At 45.6% G+C, this 25,660-nt stretch overlaps 1 protein-coding gene across 1 annotated transcript; it reads right to left on the bottom strand.

Annotated features, from left to right (window-relative positions):
• Nucleotides 1–1,886: 1,886 nt before the first annotated feature.
• On the bottom strand, nt 1,887–25,554 carry LOC123761765 (GTP-binding protein 10 homolog). Its single transcript, XM_069330531.1, has 8 exons — nt 25,328–25,554; nt 24,765–24,923; nt 23,854–24,018; nt 13,036–13,127; nt 5,428–5,554; nt 3,235–3,473; nt 2,516–2,639; nt 1,887–2,221 (listed from the first exon to the last, which is right to left on the bottom strand). Exons 2-8 carry the CDS (start codon nt 24,895–24,897, stop codon nt 1,989–1,991), a joined length of 1,113 nt encoding a protein of 370 aa, XP_069186632.1. The 5' UTR covers nt 24,898–24,923; nt 25,328–25,554; the 3' UTR covers nt 1,887–1,988.
• Between the last annotated feature and the right edge of the window lie 106 nt (nt 25,555–25,660).

The following is a 25,660-nucleotide window of genomic DNA, read 5'->3' as shown; positions in this document are numbered from 1 at the left end:
TGTACAGCGTGCTGTCCCCTCAGCCACCAGCCCCCTCATGTACTCACCTATTTGTGCTTGTGGGGTTGAGCAGTGGCTCTTGGTCTCACCTCTCAACTGTCAAGCCAATTGTTTACTGTTATGCTAACAGAGGCATCAGGTGTAAAGAAACATTCTCATACATTTCACCCTGCCTGGGAATTGAATCTAGAACCAATCAGTTGTGAAGCAGCTGCAATATAAATCACATTGTTGGTGAATGAATTTGCAATTTAGTCTTTTATAAAGCCCCTAATTACACTCTGCACTTTGGATAAGCCTTATGGTTAAAGAAAATAATGAAGATTTAATGAGAATAGTAATAAATTGTGGTGATATTGTAATTTAGATTTTTATTTTTGTAATTCTACATTAGCTTCATTTATCTTTTTTTTCAAAGTTGATGCAGCTTGTTCTCAATTAAACAAGCATAAAATTTTAAATGTTTTTTTCCAAATGCCTGCAAAAATAGCCAACCCACTAGGTTTATTAGTTCGAGGAAGAACGTGTATTATGTTTTAACTTCACTAAATCATTGGAATTTTGATGCTGTGGTCAGTTGGGTAATGAGTACAGTATAATGCTCTAGGTCGAGACGGTTGTCATTCGACACTTTCCTTAGATTTATTACCCTGAAAGAAGATTTTATTGTTAACTTGTGCATTGTGGCTTGGCTAGCTTGGAAATGTTGCCTCATGTGTCACTGAAGTAATCAGAATTTGTATTGTCGTATATTATGTATCTTAACATCTCAAAGATCAGCACTGTTGTGCCTTGTTTAAAGAGTAGTCAGTTCTATAGCACTCAGCATTTACCGATATGGGAGCTGAATAAGTTTTGAGATGTTTTTTTCAGTGAGATGATGCTTTTTTTCATGCAATGTCTCCATACTTGAATGACTGTAAACAAAATTGTAAAGTTCCTCAACTACTTTTGTTCTTGTATTCAATTTTTTTCCAAGACCTAATGTTTAAATAATTCACTTTTATTATGCAATTTATATTTATCTAAAACATTTCCTAAGTTTTAAATAATGTTAATTATTGACTTTAACAATTATAATATACAGTCAGAGTGTGAGTGAGTTTGTATCCTAATAGCCAGACTGCACTACTTGGCCTAGTATGCAAGGTTTGATTTGCCTAACAGGCAGAGTAATTGTTGTTATTTTCAAATTAGTTTATTTGAAAAGAAATATCTTATTTATATTATCAGCATTGAAATTTTGATCTGTTTGAGACTGATTGCTTCATACATACTGTACAGTAGTACTGTACCAATGTAAAGACCAATATTTATACTAACTGTACTTGCTACTGGGTAAGTAGCATGTTTTTCCCCACCCTCATAACACATCTGTGGCATACTTCATAATTATAGGCTCTGCTGTTCTGCATAAACATTGTGGCAGTGTTGCTGTGTTTAATATATCTCCAGCAGAAGAATTGCTGTTTAATGTATCTCCAGCTGACATTCTATGAGTTAGCATTTGTGATTACCAATCAGTTGTCACTAGTGCTTTATTAAATTAAAGTACATGTACAGTATATTATACTGTAATTCATATATGGATTTGAACTTGTGACTGCTACAATAATTGTTCATCTCATTGGTATCTAAACCTAAATGAATGCAGGTACAGTATTGTATGTTTGAAATAAATATTTCATTTGGTATGCTGATTTTTAACTAGCCTACTAATTTTTGATTGCACTGTCTCAGTTCCATTTTGTCTATTACATGGCCTCAAATGACCATTCATGAACCCAGCAATGAATGTAATGAAATGCTTACTTTTGGTAAATACTGTTGCAGAGATTGTTCCAATTTAATGGGTCACATTTACCAATACAAAATTAAAGATCATGTACTTTTTTGTTTATTAACCATCTTTTATTCTGTATTATTAATACGGGAAAATTTACAGCATATAGTAATGTATATACAAAAATACAGTCTACAGAGAAGAATCATGTTAAACGGTTACTACTTTCACATAGCTGCTTTTTTACTTTTTCCTTAGCTGTAGCGACCACGGTAGCTTGATTCCTTTCCTGATCTCCATAAAAGTCGAGAAGCTCACGCAAACGCTGTTTTAGGCAATTTACTGAAGCTCTATTCTCTCGAGCCGAGCATGGTATAACGTCATCAAAATTAACTAATTCGAGTGGGCGAAATTCTTCTGGGAAATTCATGCATAATTCTGCAGAGAAAAAACAAAACAAAATGTGATTAAGAAGCAATAAATGATTTACCATCAGATGCTTTAATTCTCTACATGACAGATTAGTGAAAACAGGACACCATGAGTTTAACTTTCAAGCAGGTGCTGAAGCTAGAGCAAACCTCATAAGTAATTACAGTTCACTAGAAAACTATATTTACAAAATCATTTATCATCAACTGATGTGTGAAAAAATCTCTGAATGTTTTACACAAAATATATTAATTGGCATGAAAATACTGAGCAAAAACATTGATAAAATTAAGAACTCACCCTTCATCTGGCTAAGGTCTTTCAGGAGCTTCTTCAGATTGTCTTCAGCATTTAGGCAATCCATTTTGTTGATCATGAGCAAGGCAGGCTTATCAAGGAGGTCCGGGGAATATATCTCCAACTCCTAAGTAAAAGATACTACTGTAATTGAAAAGTTTATCTATAGTAAAAAGTAAGAGTAAAAACATGACCAAACCACACACCAGAAAATGAAGAGATGTGTGATTTGGTCATCATGTCTTCAGCCACATTACTGTGACTCATCGTCTGCATCAGAGTAAAAACACATCTGTTACAGAATACAAGTGGCTCTAATGAGCAATAGTTAGCAATTATAGATCTAATCATTTAAAAATGAGAAAAATGATTAGCTGAATTAATGAATGAATTAAAATGACAGACATGAAAATTAATCAAAATGCACTGAAATAAATTAAAAGTACAGTAAGCATCTGTACAGCATTTACAGACAGATAAAGTGGAATGTGAAAAGTGCATCGCTTTAGATTTTTTGCATGTTCGGCATTACTATATAAATATTTTTTTTAAAGTTTACAGCCAATGTGCGGGACTGTTCTGAAAGTATTGTTTAGGAATAAAGTGGCAAGGATAAAAAAAATGCAAAACTCATTTAACTAGCATATCTCTCACCACAGTACTGTATATCAACTAATACTTACATAAGTTTACATTTACTGAGGTCTCAAAAAATATCTTACCTTATTTAAGAGAATAATGTTTTCCACTGCAGTTCGGTATGGATGCTTGGGTCCCAACTGAAAACCATTGATATCAACAACAAAGAGAAGAAGCTTTGTTCTTTCAACATGTCTAAGAAATTTATGCCCCATGCCAACATTGGCCCATGCTCCTTCTATCAAACCAGGAAGGTCTGCAATGCTAATTTGGCGTCCATCTTCGAATTCTGCCATTGCAATATTGGGTTGCAATGTTGTAACTGAAACCAAACAGAGAAAGAGTATCATTAAAACAACCATAAACCAGTAGAGCTATTCACAATCAGAATTAGAGCTGTCTCACACACTTGTCTTGGAATCTACAAAAAAGTTCAATTTACTGTCATCATTACTACCCCCAATTCCCACTTTCATGGTGTAGAGACATATCAGGCCAGAAGAAATAGGAGAGCAACATGGAAAAAGAATAATAAAGATATAAAAAAATCCATTTGCAATATTTTCTATGCTACATACTGCATCATATAGAACTAGCACTATCATATGTGCAAGAAATTAACAAAAGTACTCCCAATGTTCCATACAACTAGGCAAGATGTGCTTTCCAAGAGTTGCCATTCAATGTTTTTTAAAAACTATTTTAAACTAATTCCATTTGGCATTTTTCCTTATGACTTCTTGAGTACTGTTCATATTTAATCCTTGCTTCCACACGCTCACTGTATCTGTCCATTCTTCTCTTCCACCTCCACATTCACTTCAATACACTCTTAACCACTACTCGCATTCTGGTATTCATATATATTTTCAAAAAGGTACTATGGTTGTCAAGTACAAATTTTGTTAGTACAGTACATTCATGCAAAGAGTCGTCCTACAAACATTGTATATATATAAATGTATATGTATAACAAGAGGCTCCATCTCATAATTGATAAAAAACTGTTTCCTGTTGCATTTTCTGTTACCAGAACCCTTCACTGGCACAATTCTTGTAATCTGAGTTGACAAGGTGGCAGGATGCTTAGTCTTGACTAAACCACACACTAGAAAGTGAAGAGATGACGACGTTTTGTCTCTTCACTTTCTAGTGTGTGGTTTAGTCAACATTTTTCAGCCACGTTATTGTAACTCCTCATCTGCAGGATGCTTAGTATTTTCAATTAAATATCGAGACATGCAAGACCAGCCTTTATTGTCAATGCATACGGTGAAACCCAAGCCGAGTCAATGTTGTCTGTAATGCCACAATATCCTCCTCAAGGTCTGTTCCCACTTAACAATTCACATTGCCCTAACAATGATTCTTTAACTTCTTCGTATCATACCAATCTCGCTACTAAACTATTTCCCCAAATTATTTTTCATTCTAGCTTTTGTCACCACCAGAGTATTTGCAATTTAACAAAATTTCACATGCAAGCACCTTCAACTATGCCATGAGATATCGTTCGTTACCCAATGCAAAGCCAGTTCTCTTGATCTGCCACAAAATACAAAACCCTAACCTAACCAGAAACATAAGAACCCAAGCAATACACCTAACCTAACCAACAGATGCACTGAAAAGGTGTATATCTGCGAGCCACTTCTTTCCATAGTACAGCTGTATTTTGAACATTGGGGGACCATAATGTACAAAATGAGATGTATTAGTTGAGAGGACAGGTTGCAATACCACTCTCCATCCATTCAAAGGTTTACTCCTTTCATTCTCTCTCTCACTCTTGCTCTTATAATCCTAAGCCATTCCCTCTCTTGATTGCTTTTTTAGCTTTGTTTCACATAAATCAAGAAATCTCTCCATAAAAACTTGCACCTCTTTTAAACTTCTTTTGCATTTCATTTATTACAATCATATTTCAAACAGCCATACAAGTCTGCTTTTGCTTTCTAGGAACCAGGCGGGGTGCAAGCTGCAAGCCGTAGACTCTGAGGGACGTTCAGGTAGATGGGTAGATGGGCTCAACATTCGAGGAATATGGTTATTTGCATCTCTCAGTGGTGGCAGGCAATAAGGATTGCCATATCCCTACCCTTCTGAGGAATAGGCACATAGCAACCAGTGGTATACCAAATTTGTACAATTTTTTGTAATTACTCGTATATACAACCAACAGTCTATCTCCAAGAGTTTTTTGTCATTCATTTATACTAGTATTTGGAACTACAGTAGTCATAAGAATTAACAAATATCACAGAAACACTACTTACATGGGTAACTAGCAATTTTGGGTTTAGCCCTGGAAATTGCTCTTAAAAGTGTTGATTTACCAGCATTTGGAAAACCAACAAGACCCACATCTGCTAGCAACTTCAGCTCAAGTTGCAAATCCCATGCCTGTAGACAATAAATTGGGGTTAAGTGATATTAAATACTTCTTTCTGAGCATTCACTTAGTTTTTTTCCCTAAGAAAACAGCCAGAGTCTACACAGGACACTACAAAGATGCCAGGTTGTCATTGACCTTCCCCCCACCACAAGGAACACTATAAACAGTATTGCCATGTAACTGGGGAGGGAAGACAGTCGAGCAAATGCTCGCTATCATACAAGATACGTGGCAACACGATTAATGAAGATGGAGATAGTGACCCTGACAGGCAATTAAAGAAATAAAAAACAAGGAGAAAGAAGATAACAGAACTAAAAATTACAACAGGCACGAGGATGGAACTGAGTAGGAGAAACAGACTTTCAGTAAACACCATGGTTGAAGCAGAGGAATAGAAGAAATTAACCAATGCAGAGAAGTGTGTCAACTAGCCTAAGGCAAGTGTTAAGGTAGAAGAGGAAGAGGAAAAGTGCAAAGGAAACAATAACAGGAAGATTACAAAAACTGGAGGTTGTTGGGTTGAGGACAGCAAAGTCTTTTGCAAAAGTAGTCAACAACAAAAAAAAAAAAAAAACCAGCGTTGAATGTAATGAAACGCCATTTTCTGGGTGAGACCCGGAGGCTCCCCGGAGCTTTACCGGCTGATATGCTAATGTCAGACTTTGGCATCAGTCATGTGTATGGAGTTCTAGGGCCTACCGGGGACCACGAGCCAGAACCTGGCCCCCTCAGAGAGGCAAGGGGAGCAATGGCCTATAGAAACCCCCGTGTGGTTGGAAGCATTCTATGTCTGCCATCGACCGGGTCAAGCATCCAGAAAGGTAAGCATTCCAAAACAAACCCCTATTCTGGTGAAAATTGCTACCTAAGCCGAACTAGTGGATAGAACTCTTCAACAGAAAACAAGGAAACTAGTATGACGTCATACGTCACCGCGCCGCTGTCTGCGCAGCTCCCCCCTCCCCAGGAGGGGGAAGGGGGAGCCCCAGACCTCCCACGCCGGCTATCCACCCACCAGTTCTGAGGCTGGATGTCAAAACACGCGAAAAACGCCGACCGGAGGGAGGGAGGGTTGCCGGGGAGCCTCCGGGTCTCACCCAGAAAATGGCGTTTCATTACATTCAACGCTGGTTTTCTGGGGGGAGCCCCGTCGGCTCCCCGGAGCTAACTACCCACAGAGGAAGGTCAAAGGGACAAAACCGGGAGGCGGACACCACGCACCCCCCAAGGAGGCGAGACAACTGGCAGCAAATGCCAACCCAAGGCGCCACAGCCCCGAAAATCCTGGGAACAACTCGAGAACCACGAGCAGCAAGGCCCCTGCACGAACACCAAAAATCCATGCCCGAAAGACTGCAAGGCCACGTCGCCCAGACGGCAGCGAGAGCAGCGAAGCCACGAACGCCACAGGCATGAGGGAAGAACACAGGCAGCTTAGCCGCAAGAACACGGCTGACCACCTGGGACACCATCACCCGCGAACCAGGAAGAACAGAACCGGATCAACGCAAAACGCGCTCCGGACCCAAACGCCGTGGCACGCAAACAACAGCGGAGGGCCGCCACTGAACACACAAACGACACCCCCGGCCCGACCAACGAAGCACCAACAAACCCTGGACCCCTCCAGAATGCAGCAGCCCCACCCCGCGCCAGAAAAGATGGAGACTGCTGCCATCAAACAACCAAAACGCTAAAACCGAAGGAGCAAGAAAACTCAGCGAACCGACCCCCAGAGACAAAGGCCCAAAGGAAAGAGCCGACGAAAAAACACACCGGAACCGAAGGGGCACTACCAACCGAGGAGAAGACAGAGCACGCTGACCAGAGACCAGGATGGTGCAAGCGGCGCACGAACAGGCCGGAGGTGAAACGACGCACAAGACAGCTGACTAACGGTGCAGAAGCAACACCAAGACCGAAAGCAAGCTGAAGCGGCTCCGCCTGCGCCGCACGAAAAGAGGCGACAGTATGTGGCAAGACGACGGCCCCCAACCCCCACTAGAAAACCAAGCCAACAAGAGTAACCACCTAAGAAGGGACAGGAAAAGGAAGGACCGCCAAAATACCCCATACTGCCACCAAGAGAAGCACGCAGGTGGGACACCTACCACGAAGCCACCCGACCACCAACCGGAGGCAAGACCCCAAGGCAGAACATAAGCAGCCCTGACAAGGCCCCCCCGAGCCCAGGAAAAAGGCGGAGCCGCGAGAAGATCTCGGGCGCGACCACCGAAACCCAGGCGGCACAAGGAGATGGAACGTCTGCCGAACAGAAAAACTCCCCAAAGCATGCAAGCCCGCCAGGAGTTCAGAAACGACGGGTCCGACGCGAGACATCGCAAGAACCCCCCCCCCCCAAAAAAAAAAAAAAAAAAAAAAAAAAAAAAAAAAAAAAAAAAAAAAAAAAAAAAAAAAAAAAAAAAAAAAAAAAAAAACGGCAGGGCAGGAAAACCAAAGAAGGCGGAAGGGTCGCCGCCAGAACAGGACCCGAACCAAGGGGCACGAACAACTGCAATAGACCGAGACAAATAAGCACATCACAGGACACAGGCTGACCAACGCCTAAGAATACACGCAGAACATCCCTGCTGCAGAGGAGGCAGGAAGAAAGAGCAGAAGCACAAAAAACCCCAGGAGAACAACCAGGGGTGGACAATCAGGCAGGGACAAAAACCGCACGCAATCCCCAGGCACAAAACAGCAGCAAAGTGCCACTCCACAACCGGACACAGGAACAAGGACACGCCACCGTGAAACACGGTACCAATGCACACGTGCAGCAGCAACAGCAACTTGTAAATAGCAACTCCCCTCTGCAAAGGCAGAGAACGGAGCAGGCAGACCCCAGACAGGGCCAACGGAGACACGACAAAAACCTTGCAGGCCCAGAAACCTGCACCAGGCGACCGACGGCGGAGAAACCCCGCTCGATACCTGCTGGATGAGGTACTGGGAGCTCTTTTACAACCGAAGCCTGGTCCAAGGCTAGGCCAGACCGGCCAGAGGATGGCCCACCAGGCAGCTGCTAGGAGCAGTCCACCGGCCCACATACCCCCACAACCAGGACGGGCCGGAACTGCCATACGAAAACAGGCCAGTGCGCCCTGGAAGTCCACGGACGAACCAGCAGGCTTATGCTTGCAAGTAGGTCGTGTAACAAGCACAGACCACTGATGGTAATACAGTGTCCCCCAAAAGTGCCAATAGCACCACTGCACTCCACTGGTACTATCCCGCAAGTTCTACCAGATAGGCGGGACCCAAGAGCCAGAGCTCAAATCCTGCAAGCACAGCCAGGAGCCTCACCAGGTGAGTACAGAACCAACCCTACAACCCCCACACCTCACCACATTAAAAAGGGAGGGTTCCCTGAATGACACCAGCATGGGTTGGACATGCACATGAGGGGGGACAGGAAGGGGTGATAAGGGACAGTCACTGGTGTGCGAACGGTCGCAGTCGTACAAAATATACCTAAATAAAGACAGGTATAGAAACACCGCCGCATCCAGTGCCCGGCCAAAAGACGCCAGACTGCAGAAACTCACCTGGCGAATGGTGGCACGAACTGGACACGACTCAACCGTGCCCAGAAGAACTTGAGAGCACCGCCAGGTGAAGACGCCAGAGCCGGACCCTGCCGGACCCGCAGGAGAACAGGGAGAGGCGAAGGAGGCGGTCCACACCCATGACAGGGAAAACCGCGGTGTCCTCCCCACAACAGGGAACCAGGACACCCCCGGCGCGAAGGGGCACATACCGCAGCCAGGGAGAACGAGAGGCGAAGCACTGAAGCAAAAAAGGGCGCAAAACCCCAGCACTGAAACACCGCCCAGACCAAAACAAACTCCACGGCGCATGCGCAGAACACGCCGGCCGAACCGCACACCCTCCCTGCGGGAAGGCGCCAGCCAGGACTACTGCACGAGAAAAGGCGCCAAAAGAGGAAGCAGGAACAAGAAAACCGGCCAAAGAAGCAAAGAGCCCAAAAAGGAATCCAACCGGGCGACAAGCAGCCCAACCGGGCGACAAGCAGCCCAACCGGGCGACAAGCAGCCCAACCGGGCGACAAGCAGCCCAACCGGGCGACAAGCAGCCCAACCGGGCGACAAGCAGCCCAACCGGGCGACAAGCAGCCCAACCGGGCGACAAGCAGCCCAACCGGGCGACAAGCAGCCCAACCGGGCGACAAGCAGCCCAACCGGGCGACAAGCAGCCCAACCGGGCGACAAGCAGCCCAACCGGGCGACAAGCAGCCCAACCGGGCGACAAGCAGCCCAACCGGGCGACAAGTAGCCCAACAGGGCGACAAGTAGCCCAACAGGGCGACAAGTACGAGGAGCCGACAGACGTTCCAATAATGCGGGAAGTAGCGAAAAAACCTTCCCGTACCCACGAGAACACAGAAGCCAACACTAGTCCCGAAGGCACACGAAGGCGCAGGCGCACCCGAGATCAGAAGTCACGCAGAACCCCACCGAACGGGGAAACATGACAAAAACACCGTCCCAAAAAGGGGGGGGGGGAGGAAACATCCACCCACAGGACGGAACCAACCGACTCAAAGGCCAAGGAACCGAGCCCGGGGAGGGGCCGACATCCAACAGCACGTACGGCGAGTGGGGAGGAAAGACCCCACTCCGCGTAACCACAAGCCCCGCCTAGAGGGGGATAAAAACCCCCACGGGGTCTAACGGGGCCAAGGCCCCCCCAAGTCAGCCCCTCCCCAGCCCCGGGAACCTACACGACAGGCCCCGGGGCCGAGCCGTTCCCCCAAAGCCCCGGCCGTACCAGAAAACCGGGGCAGCCGTGAAAACACTAAGGAAGGGAGCCCACTGGCAGACTCATACAACACGGCTGGAGGAACAGGCCCAAATGCCCCCGTCACTACCCCGGAAGGGGAATTCCCCGAGACTGCCCGAGTCTCAACACCACCAAAAACCCCGCCCCGAACCTACAGACCGTAAGGAACCGGATGCAGGCAGGGTGAACCAGGGGAAAAGACAAGGGGGCGTGGATGGAACCGAAGCAGCCAACACCCCCAAGTCCCAAAACGAACTACAACGGGGCAGCCCCGGGGCTCCCGGGGAGGAAACCACGAGAACGTTGCCACCACCAAGGCTCAAGTGCAACGCCCCTGCTGCCCGCACCCGCTGTGTTAGCACAACTGGGTAACCGAGCCACAACGAGCAACCAAACTCGCAGGACTCCGGGTCGAAGGTGTCACCGACCCCACAGGCAGCAGACGGAGGCAAAACAGAGAGTCACCCAGAGACAAAAGGTGAGAGCAACCCTCAAACTCGCTGGAAGCGAGGGGGGGGCTCTGGGGTCACATCCATCGGACCCGCGCGCCCCCAGGGGTTTCCCAGGGTCCCGAGCGTTTACTTTAAGAGGACTCGCGCTCAGGTAGTCCCAGGCAGGGTACTGCTAACCGGCACCCAAAGCTACCAAACAACTTTCTAAGAGCTAAACCCCCGGGACGTGTACACTCACGGGGACCTAGGAGGGGGCACCACCAGAAAATACTCAGAACACAAGGGACACAAGGGGCAAGAACGAAGGCAGACCCCCCCACCAGGTAGATAAACAAAAAGAAAAAGAAAACCCCGCAAGAGGACAGCGTACCCAAGCGGAACAGAGCCGGCCGCTATGATTGGTAAAGACAAGCTGCACAGTACCCCGCGCCCCACCAGTGCAAACACTGCCCCTTACTCTAAGGCGAACAAGGGAGACAGAACCCCCGAGCACACAAAGAGCGGCCGAAAACCAAGCAGTAAACGGCCAAGCAGGGGCAGGACCCAAGGAACTTGTGGAAGGTGGCCCCAAGCCCCAAGGGCAGTACTTACAGGGCACCTAGGGAAGGGAACCCTAGACGCATGCAGCCCGAGTACTGAAGAATCACTCCCGGCTCACGCACCACCTAGAAAAACAGACACCACACTCTAGGTACAGTGCTGAAACAACCACTGGAGCCGGAGCACATAACCATTGCCTATAGCATCAGCCGAAGAACTGGTGGGTGGATAGCCGGCGTGGGAGGTCTGGGGCTCCCCCTTCCCCCTCCTGGGGAGGGGGGAGCTGCGCAGACAGCGGCGCGGTGACGTATGACGTCATACTAGTTTCCTTGTTTTCTGTTGAAGAGTTCTATCCACTAGTTCGGCTTAGGTAGCAATTTTCACCAGAATAGGGGTTTGTTTTGGAATGCTTACCTTTCTGGATGCTTGACCCGGTCGATGGCAGACATAGAATGCTTCCAACCACACGGGGGTTTCTATAGGCCATTGCTCCCCTTGCCTCTCTGAGGGGGCCAGGTTCTGGCTCGTGGTCCCCGGTAGGCCCTAGAACTCCATACACATGACTGATGCCAAAGTCTGACATTAGCATATCAGCCGGTAAAGCTCCGGGGAGCCGACGGGGCTCCCCCCAGAAAAAAAAAAAAAAAAAAAAAAAAAAAAAAAAAAAAACAGAGGGAAGGGAGGCCTCATGGTAGGAGGAAAGAGGGATGGAGACTGAGTAGTGCTTGTGCTGCCACCTAGTGGTGAACAGGTGGCTGGTAGTTCAATAACTAATACAGTAGTTAGCAAAGGATAATGGGTTGTCGTGGTGATCTCAATTATTGCTAGAAGTGGATGTTGAGTGGCTCATGTTTATTCTTCTGTATGACAGAGTGGTGTTCTGATGATGGATTGTTAGCTTCCACTGTCATTCTCCAATCACATGTAAGACTAGAAAGGTTCCTTGTCACAGTGGGACAAAGGTAACAAGGGCCTGGCAAAAAGCCAATCATATTTTAAATGTTTAAAGAATTAATTAACTGAAAACAAGTATTGTGAGTATGGCAGTACCTGTAATACTATGGGGCACAATTATAATTTTAATGAATCAAACAGAAATAAAGTTTAGATATTAGTCCCTGCCCTCAGTGGATCAAGGTGAAACAGATATTTCTCTCTATCCCTTATCTAGGAAATAATGCATATAGAAAATATCTCAAATGTCAAAAGTGATAATGACATAGTAACTACTATATCCCTCCACTTAGTTAGGATTATACAATGTCATTTGAATACCAATGTTTCATCAAAATATAAACTAGATTTTTTATTTGGATGGGGGGGATAGTGGTAGATGATCAAGGAAGGAATCCTTTATTCCCTCTGAAAAAGACTATTTTATAATACAGAAATATATATACTTGTAAAACTTCTACACAAATACGTGCCAATACTACTGCATCTGGCCAATAACCAGGACAGTGGTTGCTAACCTTCTCACATGGACCACAATCTTGATCACCAATACACAGTAACTGGTTAACTTTTCAGTCGGTACAGTAGCTGAATCTACAGACTAGTGTCTCATGTCAGTTTATAGACCAACATCTCATTTATCAATTCATACTTCAGTTTTTGCCCATCCACTAAAAATAACTTTACCTACTTGAAAACTGGGATAAAATTAGATAAGCAGCAACGGCACAAACCTGCCCCTTCTGTCCATTGTACTGGTTGACAGGTGAGCCACCTGCTCCACCCCTGGCCACCAGCACCTTGTCTCCTACACAGTTAACATCACCTGAAATGTAAAGATTTTATTATTAAGCATACTGTTCTGTTCTATACACAAGTTATATAATTACATATATACAGGACATTGTATTTATTGTCCAGAATGCGTGAATAATTTGATTTGTCAGGGACAGGAAGCCTGTGTATAAACATACTTTAAGCTGGTATTAAGGTCCCCCCACGGACCAGCTACTGACATTTCCTAGGCTGAAACCCCACAAGTTGACTAACTGCCAGGTAGCTATTTACTGCTAGGTGAACAGACACATTAAGTGAGAATAAACATGTCCAACCATCAGGAATCTAATCCGGGATCCATGATTGTAAGTCAACAAGAGAACCAAATATACTACGAGATCCTCTGAATAGTGTCGGAGTGGAACATAAACAGTTCCACATAAACATTCTCACATAAACAGTGGAAAAGTTAGAGGTGGGTAATGGCAGTGTTAGTTTCTAGCTTGGATTAACTGGTTTCTGTAATATACTTAGGGATAAATTTAATCTTGCTAGAAGCTGAATAAAATAAAAGTTTCAGTGAAGATGTATAATTCAAAGATTAAATGCAGGAAACACCAAGATCAGAGAAGATTTCATTTGCAAATGATTATGTGCCTCTAAGGGCTTTCAGAAATTTAACGAAAATACAAAAGGCAAATGCTCATAAACAGAAAAAAAAGGACAATGGGGTTAGGTTAGTGACATTAAGGTACTGTGTTATACATAAAATAGGATGCAAGTAAGTACTGTAAGTAATTATCAAAAGAAGGCACCAAACTGGGAAGGCTATGTAGCATCATCAAATGTGCAGAATAATCAGAGAGCGCTAAATATCACCAAGGATGCCAATATGAGAACAAAAACGCATAAGGCGAACGATATCAAAAGTATCCGAGTCGCCAAGAATTCTATTGAGGAACAGGTGACCGCGAGGGGCAGTCGAAAAGCAAGACACACTCGTCCTGGAAGTCAGGACATTCAAGAAGGACATGCATGACCGTAAGAGGGACAATGCAACTAGGACAATAAGGAGCAGGGCGGCGCTTCATCAAGTGACCATGGGTTAAGCGAGTATGGCCAATACGCAACCTTGCCAGAGCCGTTTCCCATCGCCGGTTACGGTGGTAGGAGGACGGCCACAAGGAAACACAACATTTAAGAGTACTGTACGTAGTTTGTTACCAGTAACAGACGATCAAGAAGCCTGCCAATGGGTAAGGACGGAGGAATGGATAATCGGGTAAAAGTTGGAATATGGAATACCTTTAGGAGGGATGGGACAAGAGCGGACAGCTTCCTTGGCGGCAGCATCCGCAAGCTCATTTAAAGACACACCAATATGGCTGGGAACCCAACAAAACTCAACCAACTTAAATTTACTGTGAACAAGAAATAGCCAATGCTGGATCTCAACAACTACTGGCTGAATCGGATTAAAGGACCCGAGAGCCATGAGGGCACTAAGAGAGTCAACAAGTGTTACGACCCTGGGTTCTTTAGTTGGAAACCAGAGGTCAAAATTGAACTAAACTACCTTGTAGTAGTGGACACGCTTGTCGACGTGTAATTGTTCGTATCTTCCCTGCCAGACGTAGACAATTCTTGTTGCTCACAAAGCATTCAGACTCTTGAGCTTGTTGTGGATTAAGAAACATTGTTATAAGATTAACTCAACAACAACTACAAAGGAAGACTGACAACGAGAAAGCAGGAGACGAAGAGCATAGAGAATAGCACAAAGCTCCGCTGTAAAGATGCTAGTCTCCGGAGGTAAGTGACACATATAAGTGCGATCAGGAAAAACAACAGAGTAGCCAACACCGTCCGCAGACTTAGACCCATCGGTGAAGATAGAAACTGAGCGGGAGTGAGAAGAAAAGTGCTCAAGGAAAAGGCGTTTTAGAGCCGTAGAAGGGGTAAAAGCTTTAGTGATACGGGTCAAGGATGTACAAAACCGCGGAAGAGGGACTCTCCACGGGGGCAAAGAAGGAACAACACGAGGAGAAACATTAGAAATACGAACGGAAAGAGAATCCTGTAGGCGAGATAACTGGACAGAAAGAGGGAGGTGGTGAAGAGGAACAGGAACAGCAGGAGGGGTAAAAGTTAAAGCACGACAGAGGTGAGAGGAAGGATGTTGTAAGGACCGCGCAAGATAGCGAAGACAGTAGCAATCACGGCGGTCCTGGAGAGACAGGAAGCCAGTGTCAACATACAAGCTAAGGACGGGAGTCGAACGAACGGCACCAGAACTGAGGTGCAACCCAGTATGGTGCAAAGCATCAAGACAGCGAAGAGTAGAAGGAGAAGCAGACGAGTAAGCAGGGCAACCATAATCGAGCTTAGACAGGACGAGAGAGGAATGCAAAGCAAGGAGAGTGCGCCTATCTGCCCCCCCAAGAAGTATGGGACAAGACCCGAAGGAGGGTAAGGGCCTTAGAGCACTCAACACGGAGGTAAGAGATATGGGGAGACCAAGACAAACTAGTGTCAAGGAATAACCCCAAAAGCTTCGCGGAATCTTTGTACTCAAGGGGATGACCATAAAGTGACATAGAGGGACGAAGAACGACTCGTTTCCGCGTAAAAGTCATGGCACAAGTCTTAGAAGTAGAGAACTTGAAGCCATGATCAATGGCCCAAGACGACACGGCATCAATTGCAAGTTGAAGCCGGCGCTGAAGGAGAGGCGAATCATCACCCTGACAGCAAAGGGTAAGATCATCGACATAGAGAGCGGAGAAGACACCTGAAGGAAGAGAGGAAAGAAGACCATTGAGGGCAACCAGAAAAATAGTGCTCAGAACACTACCCTGGGGCACACCTTCATATTGCTGAAAAGAGGCAGAGAGAGCAGTACCAAGGCGCACCCGAAAGGAACGACGAGAGAGGAGCTGCGGAGAAAGAGAGGGAGATGACCACGAAGGCCAAAAGAATGAAGTTGAGATAGAATATGATATCGCCAAGTGGTGTCGTAAGCCTTTTCCAGGTCAAAAAGGACGGCAACAACGGAGGTCTTCGCAGCAAAAGCAGTACGAATATAGACCTCCAAGTTCACCAGGACATCTGTCGTGCTGCGGCACTTGCGGAAACCAAATTGAGAAGGGGAGAGGAGGTGATGGTGTTCCAGGAACCACATCAGACGAACGTTAACCATACGTTCAAAGAGTTTGCAGACACAACTTGTGAGAGCAATAGGGCGAAAGTCCTTAGAGGAAGTACCCAGAGACCCCGATTTGCGAACAGGGAGGACAACGGCATCGAGCCAGTCCTCAGGGACTGACGACGACTCCCAGATCCGATTATACAGACTCAGTAAATACTGAGACGTGCACGGAGGGAGATGGCGAAGCATCTCATAATGAATACCATCGGAGCCCGCCGCCGTAGAACCGCAGAGGGCCAGGGCAGAACGAAGTTCAGAGAGAGAGAAGGGATCATTATAGGGAAGCTGAAGACGAGTGCAGAAATCTAAAGGACGAGACTCAAGGACAGGTTTATGAAGAAGGAAAGATTGGGGAAGATGAAGATCAGAGCTAACAGAAGAAAAGTGGGAACCCAGTTCGGAAGCGACCTGCAACGGGTCCGCCACAAGAGTATCATGGTGGTAAAGGACCGGTGAAACAACGGGAACGAACTTAACCGCTATCTTGCGGATACGCTTCCAGATCTGGGGCAGAGGAGTTTCGGACGTAATTGTTGAGACATAAGATGCCCAACATTCACGTTTAGCCATACAGATGGCCCTACGGGCCACCGCACTCGCTTTCCGAAAGAAAAGAAAAGAATTGGCTGTCTGCCGACGGCGGTGCCTCTTCCAGGCTGCACGCTTACAGCGGACAGCTCGAGCACAATCCGCATTCCACCAGGGAACGCACTTCCGCGGACCCCGAGAGGAAGAGCGAGGAATAGAGCAGAGGGCAGCATTGAAGACAGTGTCATGAAAAAGGAGGAGAGCACGAGGGAGAGGCACAAGGGAGAGGTCAGAGAGAGCAGCACTGAGGGTAAATAGGTTCTAGTCCGCCTTAGCAAACTGCCACCTAGGGAAGGAGAGGGAAGGGCGAAAAGAGAAAAAGGAAACAAGGATGGGGAAATGGTCACTGCCATGGAGGTCATCAAGAACCTGCCACGTGAAATCTACGTAAAGAGAAGAAGAGCAGAGAGAAAGATCAAGACAGGAAAGGGTGCAAGTCCAAGAGTCCAAGTGAGTAGGCTCACCAGAATTCAGAAGAGACAGGGAAGAAGAGAAGATAAACGGTTCAAGAAGGCGACCTCGGGTATTCGTCAGAACATCACCCCAAAGAGAATGATGACAAATGAAATCACCCAGCAGGACCACAGGCTCCGGCAAGGAGTCCAGGAGGTGTTTCAAATCAGGAAGAGAAAGCGGGACACTCGGGGGGAGATAAATGGAACAAACTGTGTACCATTTCCCCACAAAGATACGAGCAGCAGAACAATGTAGAGGCGAAGGAAAAAGTAAGGGGGACAAAGGGAACATCAGCGCGAATCAAGAGAGCAGAAGAATTAGGAGCCCCAGCAACAGCTGGGGGGGGCAGAGAAAGGAATAGCCACGAAAACGACCAGGACGAGCACCAAGCATCGGCTCCTGAAGACAGACACAAAGGGGCGAAAAACGCGAAATTAGAAGTTGGAGTTCGAGGAAATTGGCGTAAAAACTTCGAACGTTCCATTGAAGAATAGACATCGACGAGAAGAGAAAGGACAACAACAAAGAACAAGGAAGAAACAAAGGCGAAAGAGCAACAGAGCATGTTAAAGAATATCAGGGTCGGGATCAGGGTCAGCAAAGTCAGGGTTAGGGGGCATGGGTAAACTGAGCAAAGACGGAGGGAAGGAAGCGGGAGAACAGACTAGAGGTGGGCGGGCGGGGTCCGGAGGAGGAGGAAGAGGAGGAGACAACGGAGAGGAGCAGTCAAGGACAGCAGCAGGAAGAGGGGGAGTAGAAAGAGGGGAGCGCACCTCAGCAAGGGCAGCAACCGAGAGGGAAGGGGGGGCCAAAGAAACCTCCATAGCAGAAACAGGGGGCACAACCACTGAAATGGAAGGGGAAGGAGCAATAGAGCTAGTAGTAGGGGCCGAGGAAGAAAGCGAAGCCTTCTTACCCGCCGGGGAGGAGGAAGGAGAGGAGCCAGGCTTACGCTTCTGACGCAGAGAGACCGGTGTCCCAGCAACTACGTACTGGGCAACGGATTCCAGCGTCTCAACAGGAGAAGCTGAACGAGAGCACACACGACGGCCGTTAGGAGAGCGATGGACATCCGCCTGCACTGACAGGTGGCGGAGAGAGTCAATAGATGGAGGAGAAGGATGGGAAGGAGGATCAGAGGGAGACGAGGAAGAAGATACAGGAGACATGACAGACCGGGTAGAAAGAAGGGGAACCCCAGACAGAGGACCAGGAGGGGACCCTTCGGGACAGAACTCAAAGGAACAGAGGAGGGGACAGTGGGCGCATCAGGGTCCAAGGCCCGGAAACAGTTGAGAGTCTGAGGAAGGTGGGAAGGACGAGGAGAGGAAGAGCGCAACACACGAGCATAAGAGACGTTAGCATAAGGCGGGAGCCGGCGAACCTGGCGCCTCGCCTCGGGAAAAGATAAACGCTCCCAGTGCTTCAAGTTGAGGACGGCTGCCTCAAGCTTGTAATGGATACAGGCACGGAAGAAGGTAGGATGGGCCTCACCGCAGTTGAGGCAGCGAGCTTGGGGAGAAGTGCACTCCGACTTAGAGTGACCTTCATCCCCACACAAAGGACAGAAAGAGACAGTCCCAGAGCAGCGGAGGGCACCATGCCCAAACCTCCAGCACTTGTTACAAAGCCGAGGAGAAGGAATATACTCCTGGACAGAGCACCCGGCACCAGCAAGAATGACAGAGGATGGAAGGGTCCTACCATCAAAGGTGACCTTCACAACTCGAAGGGGTTGAAGGCGACGACCACGAGGGGGACGAGTAAACGAGTCTATCTGGAGGACAGAATGGCCCTGGGCATCAAGGATATGTCGAATATCGTCGTGGCAGTCTCGCAGATCTCTAACACCAGTCGCAACATGGGACGGGAGGAGAATAGTGCCAACACTGGCGTTCAACTGAACGTTCTTTGAGACCCGAACAGGGATCTCGCCAAGGCAGGACAAGGCAGCCAAGCGGGAAGCAGCAACCTGAGAAGGAGCAGCAACGACACGTGTACCGAGACGAGTGGGGTTGAAAGTAACAGACGCATCCACGGAATCAACGAGATACCGATGGAGGGAGAAATCGTCAGGCGGCGCAGAATCAAGAGGGAGGAGATCAGAGTATTTGGCCCACGAAGCAGGACCAAATAATGCCTGATAAGCATCAGTACAGGAAGGAAACGAGCGAGTGCGGTCGTGGCTCCGACGGCGTAGAAAACCCCCAGAGAGAGAGAGAGGGGTCAAAAGGAGCAGTAGTCACAACGAGAGACTTAGCCGCACCAGGGGACGAAGTGGTCACCACTGGGGGAGTGAGGTTCGACCCAACCACAGAGGAGGGAGGGGAGCTGGGGGAAGAATTCAGGATGGTCAAAGGAGGAGCAAGGTCGGGGCCCAATGCAGCAGGGGCTACAGAGCCCGGTCTTCCAATACAGGCCGACTCGGGGGCTTGGTCGCCCACCCCACAAGCCTGAGAGGGTACAACAGAAACTTTTAACAACAGAGACGTAGAGAAAGAAATTCATCCACGAACGTGCCCCCATACCCACCATGGAGCCACAATTAGAGGCAGGACACCCAACAGGAAGCTATTGCCGATCATGCCGTGGCCCCCTTGGGGTGCGTCGTGAGTATACGCCCCACAAACGCCACCTTAAGAACCGTCAGTCCGTTGAGATCGGGTTCAACGACGAAAGGGGGATTGACAATAAAAGGTTCCCCCTCGCTCGAGACGTCGGGTACTACAGTTCTACGGGTGCAAGAGTATGGCTCCTCAAGCACCCGGGCGTCAAAATAGAAGAAGTCCAAAGGAAGAACCAAAACAAGCAAAAGATCGGCAGGAAAAGACAAGCAGATAGGAGAAGAGGGGGGAGAAAACCGAAACAAAAGGAAAAGGAAAAGCGATCCGGCACAATTAGAGAAGACAGCAGCAGGAGTGCAAGGCCACCAAAGGACAGAGGACTGTCTCACGGAGCATCACACTCCAGCAGCCGTCCACTAAGCCCCCCTCACGACGCCAACGGGCCGGATGGGGAGGGGGGAAATAGGATGCAAAACATTATGTAAACACATATATCATCATGTGTCTTCCCTCACTTATGCCACATTCATATCATCCATTGTCCCCTTCCCTCTTTTTTTTATCTTTACAAGCATTTGCCCTTTGTATCTTTGTTAGATTTCACAAATCCCTTACAGGCAAAATGCCATCTACATTTAAAGGCAATTCTTATCTTAGTTTCTCTACATCATTGCCAGTACTGTGTGCTCTCTTCAAAGACTAAAAACAAACTGGAATTTTTATTTATGAGTGACTAAACAGGAGGAACTTAACTGACCAGGTTTTGAAGAAGTTCAGCTGAACGATGGTAGCGATAACCAGTATGACACACTCCATTGAGACTAATATCCAGGAATGGTTTATGGCAAACTCAAGTATATCAAGACCAGAAATATACTTATATTACCCCACTCTTTAACTGGAGGAGTGCCCAATCAGTTTAAACACCCAGATCCGCAACATCATTTATGATATTATCAGGCATTTTGTGAGGAGGAAGCACCAAGTGCTGACAATGGTTACTTTGCTTTGAGGTTACCTTGAGGTGCTTCCGGGGGTTAGCGTCCCCACGACCCGGTCGTCAACCAGGCCTCCTGGTTGCCGGACTGATCAACCAGGCTGTTGGACGCGGCTGCTCGCAGCCTGACGTATGAGTCACAGCCTGGTTGATCAGGTATCCTTTGGAGGTGCTTATCCAGTTCTCTCTTTAACACTGTGAGGGGTCGGCCAGTTATGCCCCTTATGTGTAGTGGAAGCGTGTTGAACAGTCTCGGGCCTCTGATGTTGATAGAGTTCTCTCTCAGAGTACCTGTCGCACTTCTGCTTTTCAACGGGGGTATTCTGCACATCCTGCCATGTCTTCTGGTCTCATGTGATGTTAATTCAGTGTGCAGGTTTGGGACCAGCCCCTCTAATATTTTCCACGTGTAAATTATTATGTACCTCTCCCACCTGCGCTCAAGGGAGTACAGTTTTAGGCTCTTTAGTCGGTCTCAATAGTTTAGATGTTTTACTGAGTGGATTCTAGCAGTAAAGGATCTCTGCACGCTCTCCAGGTCAGCAATTTCTCCAGCTTTGAAAGGGGCTGTCATTGTGCAGCAGTACTCCACTCTAGAGAGCACAAGCGTTTTGAAAAGTATCATCATCGGTATAGCATCTCTAGTGTGAAAAGTTCTTGTTATCCAACCTGTCATTTTTCTTGCAGTTGTGACGGCTACTTTATTGTGTTCTTTAAAGGTAAGGTCTTCCGACATGAGTACACCCTGATTCTTTACATTGCCTTTTCGTTCTATGTTATGATTTGCCTGAGTTTTGTACGTGGTTTCCGTTTTTATATTTTCATTTTTTCCATAGCGCATGAGCTGGAACTTATCTTCGTTAAACACCATATTATTTTCTGTAGCCCATAGAAAGACCTGATCTACATCTGACTGGAGATTTGCCGTGTCCTCTATGTTGCCTACTCTCATGAAGATCCTAGTGTCATCTGCAAAGGATGATACAGTGCTATAGGTTGTGTTCTTGTCTATGTCCGATATGCGGATGAGAAAAAGTACTGGAGCAAGCACAGTACCCTGGGGGACTGAGCTCTTCACAGTTGATGGGCTGGATTTTATTTTGTTGACTATTACACATTGGGTTCTGTTGGTCAGGAAATTGTAGATCCATTTGCCTATTTTTCCGGTACAGGCATACCTCAGAATAAGAGTTTAATCCGTTCCTGGAGACGCCTCGCCTTCCGAAAACTCGCATTCCGAAGTTAATTTCCCCATAAGAAATAAAGGGAAATGAATTAATCCGTTCCTGACTACCCCAAAAACCCCACATCAAACTAAATTTTTATACCTAATTCATCTAAATAAACCTACAAAACTGTGTTCCAGTTATTACTTACCTTGCTGTCGAGTGCTGTAGGCGTATGGAAGATGGTGAGGAGGGGGGAGGAGGAGAGGAGTTACTGTTTGGAAGGGGAGTCCCCTTCCATAATCACATCACATAACCCCATGCCTTGTAACACTATGGATACCACTTCTCTTTCTAAATTTTTCAAACCAGCCCCTGCTTGCCTTAAACTCTTTCTTATCTGCATCACTCGTTGCAGGGGTATTCTTTAGAAGGTCTTCGTGCAACACCCTGGCTTTCTCACAAATAATGGCCTCCGAAACACTATCACCCCTCAACTCCTTGTCGTGTATCCAAATTAATAACAACTTTTCCACTTCTTCAAGTATTTGTGGTCTTTGTGCCGTTAATGTTCTTACTCCTTTTGCCACTTTAGCACCCATAATCTTATTTTTCTTCTTAAGTATAGTGCATATTGTTGATGTGGCTTTGTTGTACTGCCTACAAAGTTCAACAACACGTGTACCGTTCTCATGCTTCCGAATGATCTCTTGTTTCTCCTCTATTGTCATCCTCACATGAGCTTTCTGGCCTTTATCCTTACCACTGGCTTTCTTGGGACCCATGGTGAGATATATAATAACAAATTGTATAGACAAATTACCAAAAATCCAACAAAACACTGAAAATCCGCGAGAAGAATTGATGTGGGGGTAGTTACTGAGCGCGAGACAATAATAAACTGAGGGGCGGCGGGGCGGAGGGGCGACGAACGCGCTAGGTCGGCTGTACGCGTATCAACAAACTCGCGTCCAAACTCGCCTCCCGAAGTAACCCTCGCCTTCTGAGACAAATTTTTGGAGTAAATACACCTCGCCTTCCGAAAACCTCGCATACAGGGACAATCGCATTCCGAGGTACCACTGTAATTCCTTTTGAACGCATTTTATGTGCAATAACACCATGGTCACATTTATCAAAAGCTTTTGCGAAATCTGTGTAAATTACATTAGCGTTTTGTTTGTCTTCCATAGCATCTAATGCCATATCATAGTGGTCCAGCAACTGTGACAGGCAAGAGCGCCCTGTTCTGAAACCATGTTGTCCGAGGTTATAGAGATGCTGTGATTCCATGTATTTTGTGATCTTACTTCTTAGCACTCTCTCCAAATTTTTTATGATGTGCGATGTTGATAATACAGTTGAAACAAAATTTAGAGAAATCAGTTTGTAGATAATATTTATGTCACAATAGTTATGTATGGTAATATCATACATAGTTTCCCTAGTAAATATTAAAATATTACATTTGACAGTCTAAAATTGTTGTATGTATTGAGAATGTATAAACAATATGACAAATTTCGCCTATATATTAACTCAAAAGAAATTTAAATGTTCAATAAAAAGTAGGTTTTGCAATTGGAGAACAGAAACTTTTATTGTTTTAACAATTAATATGGAGTAAATAATAATGAATGATACACTCAATACATCACAATAATTTATTTGTAAATAATACTTCTACTAATTTAATGAGAAAGCACAAATGATATAACACATACACTGATCATATAATCACATGAAACAACAAATACACTGATCATATAGTCACATGATACAACAAATACACTGACCAAGTAGTTTTTGTTGATCTAATTTGATTGAAGTACCAACAGGAACAGGAATAGTAAGGTCTTCAGCTCCTTTCCCCAAGATGAGAAACTTGCTGCTATTGCCACCACTAGCTGCAATCCAGCGTTTTCCAGGTTTAGCATTTAATGTTTTCTTCAGGGTATATTCTGAAAAAGAAAATATACACCTGCAAAAAGTGAGACCATCACTGGACCAACCAGCCCAAGTGGTTGAGTGTTTATACAAGTAAAATGAAATACCATATGTAGATTGATTTGAAATCTTTTTTTAGTTTTTAATATTGCTTTCTTGAATATATACTGGAACTAAGGCAAAAGTTATCGTATAGACAGTGATAAATAAAACTATAATTTGAAAATGGATTTTACAACCTGTCCTCCCGATTAGATAGTAATTTTTGTAACTATAGTATTTGGACTATCATACGTGTATTGATGAAATGGACAATTACATAGTAAAATTTGGTACTACAGTGTTCATTTTATAGTCTAGAAAAAATAAAGCTAAAAATCAAACAAATATTTCTAGGTCTAGTATAGCACATATATACTGTATGTACTATTTTAGGTCTCAGATAGTGTGTATTAGACCCAAGATGGTTTTATTTGGTTAGGTTTTAGTGGCAACGAATACAAAAACTTTTCTGGTTTGTCCAAATTAAGTAGTACCAAATTCTACTTTGGTACTACTAAATTTTGTCTATTACATCAATGGTCCACACTGTTACTATAAGTACTATCTAAATAGGAGGATGGCCTGGGATTTTGTCACTCATATCAATACAGTATTCAGTACTACAGTATATTCAAGGCGGCCTGAATACAATCATAATATGCCAATTGTTAGAATTCTCAAATCAACATAAATATGTTACATAAGCGAGCCAAATTACCTTTACAAGCTTCCACGTAAACATCTCCACCTTTGCCCCCAACACCACCAAGTCGAGGAAACCCCAGACCTCCACTCCCACCCTTCACGTGCACTCGAAGAGTATCTATAAATTTTCTGCTGAGTTTCTTCATTGCTTCACAGATCTATTTACAGGTATCTGTAAACAAAATGTTCAGGGTAGAATGTTCAGGATAATCCAGGAATCACACTATAACATGACAATACCTTCTGAATTATGATGCAAGTGAAAGGAGTTTGCTTCCTATTATTCTCTGACTTATGTAAATTTAGTTTGAAGGCAGAAATGAGAAATCATTTATAGTGAAATATCTACAGATCAGTCTTTATCTACTTATAAACACTCCACTACCAAAGTTTCTTCCACTAAGTGTGGGGGGGTGGTCAAAATGGGCCCCCAGTGTAGGCATACTACTCTTTAAAGAAACTTACCCCTATCCTATTCTAACATATCCTTACCTAACCAAATTACCCCTATCCTATTCTAACATATCCTTACCTAACCAAAATACAGTAATACAAAAATTCGTTATTTTGACATACAAACACGTATACTCTGCTGCACTGCCACTGACGTTCTACCAATGATGCGTTTCATTTAGCCTTCCAATAAATGCACGAGCAGATGTGTAGTGTTACTTCTCTTCCTTTGTGTTGTTGTTGTTAGTGTTTAATGGCTACGGTAGATGAGAGCTGTACCAAGTCCTGCCACTGTTGGTGGGAAGACACTCGCCGCCGAGCACCAGCCACTCTCTCTCCTCAAGCAGCTTGATCGTTTGCATTAACATTCAACACTCACGTTTTCTTTCATGGATGATAACGCGATGGTTATGGATGGTTTCCTATTGTCATTAATATAATTTATCATTCGTTTTT

The sequence above is a fragment of the Procambarus clarkii genome, chromosome 24 (assembly GCF_040958095.1).
Source record: "Procambarus clarkii isolate CNS0578487 chromosome 24, FALCON_Pclarkii_2.0, whole genome shotgun sequence".
NCBI classification, from domain to species: domain Eukaryota; kingdom Metazoa; phylum Arthropoda; class Malacostraca; order Decapoda; family Cambaridae; genus Procambarus; species Procambarus clarkii.
The sequence above is the reverse complement of the archived record's forward strand: the minus strand, read 5'-3'. Positions and strand labels throughout refer to the sequence as shown.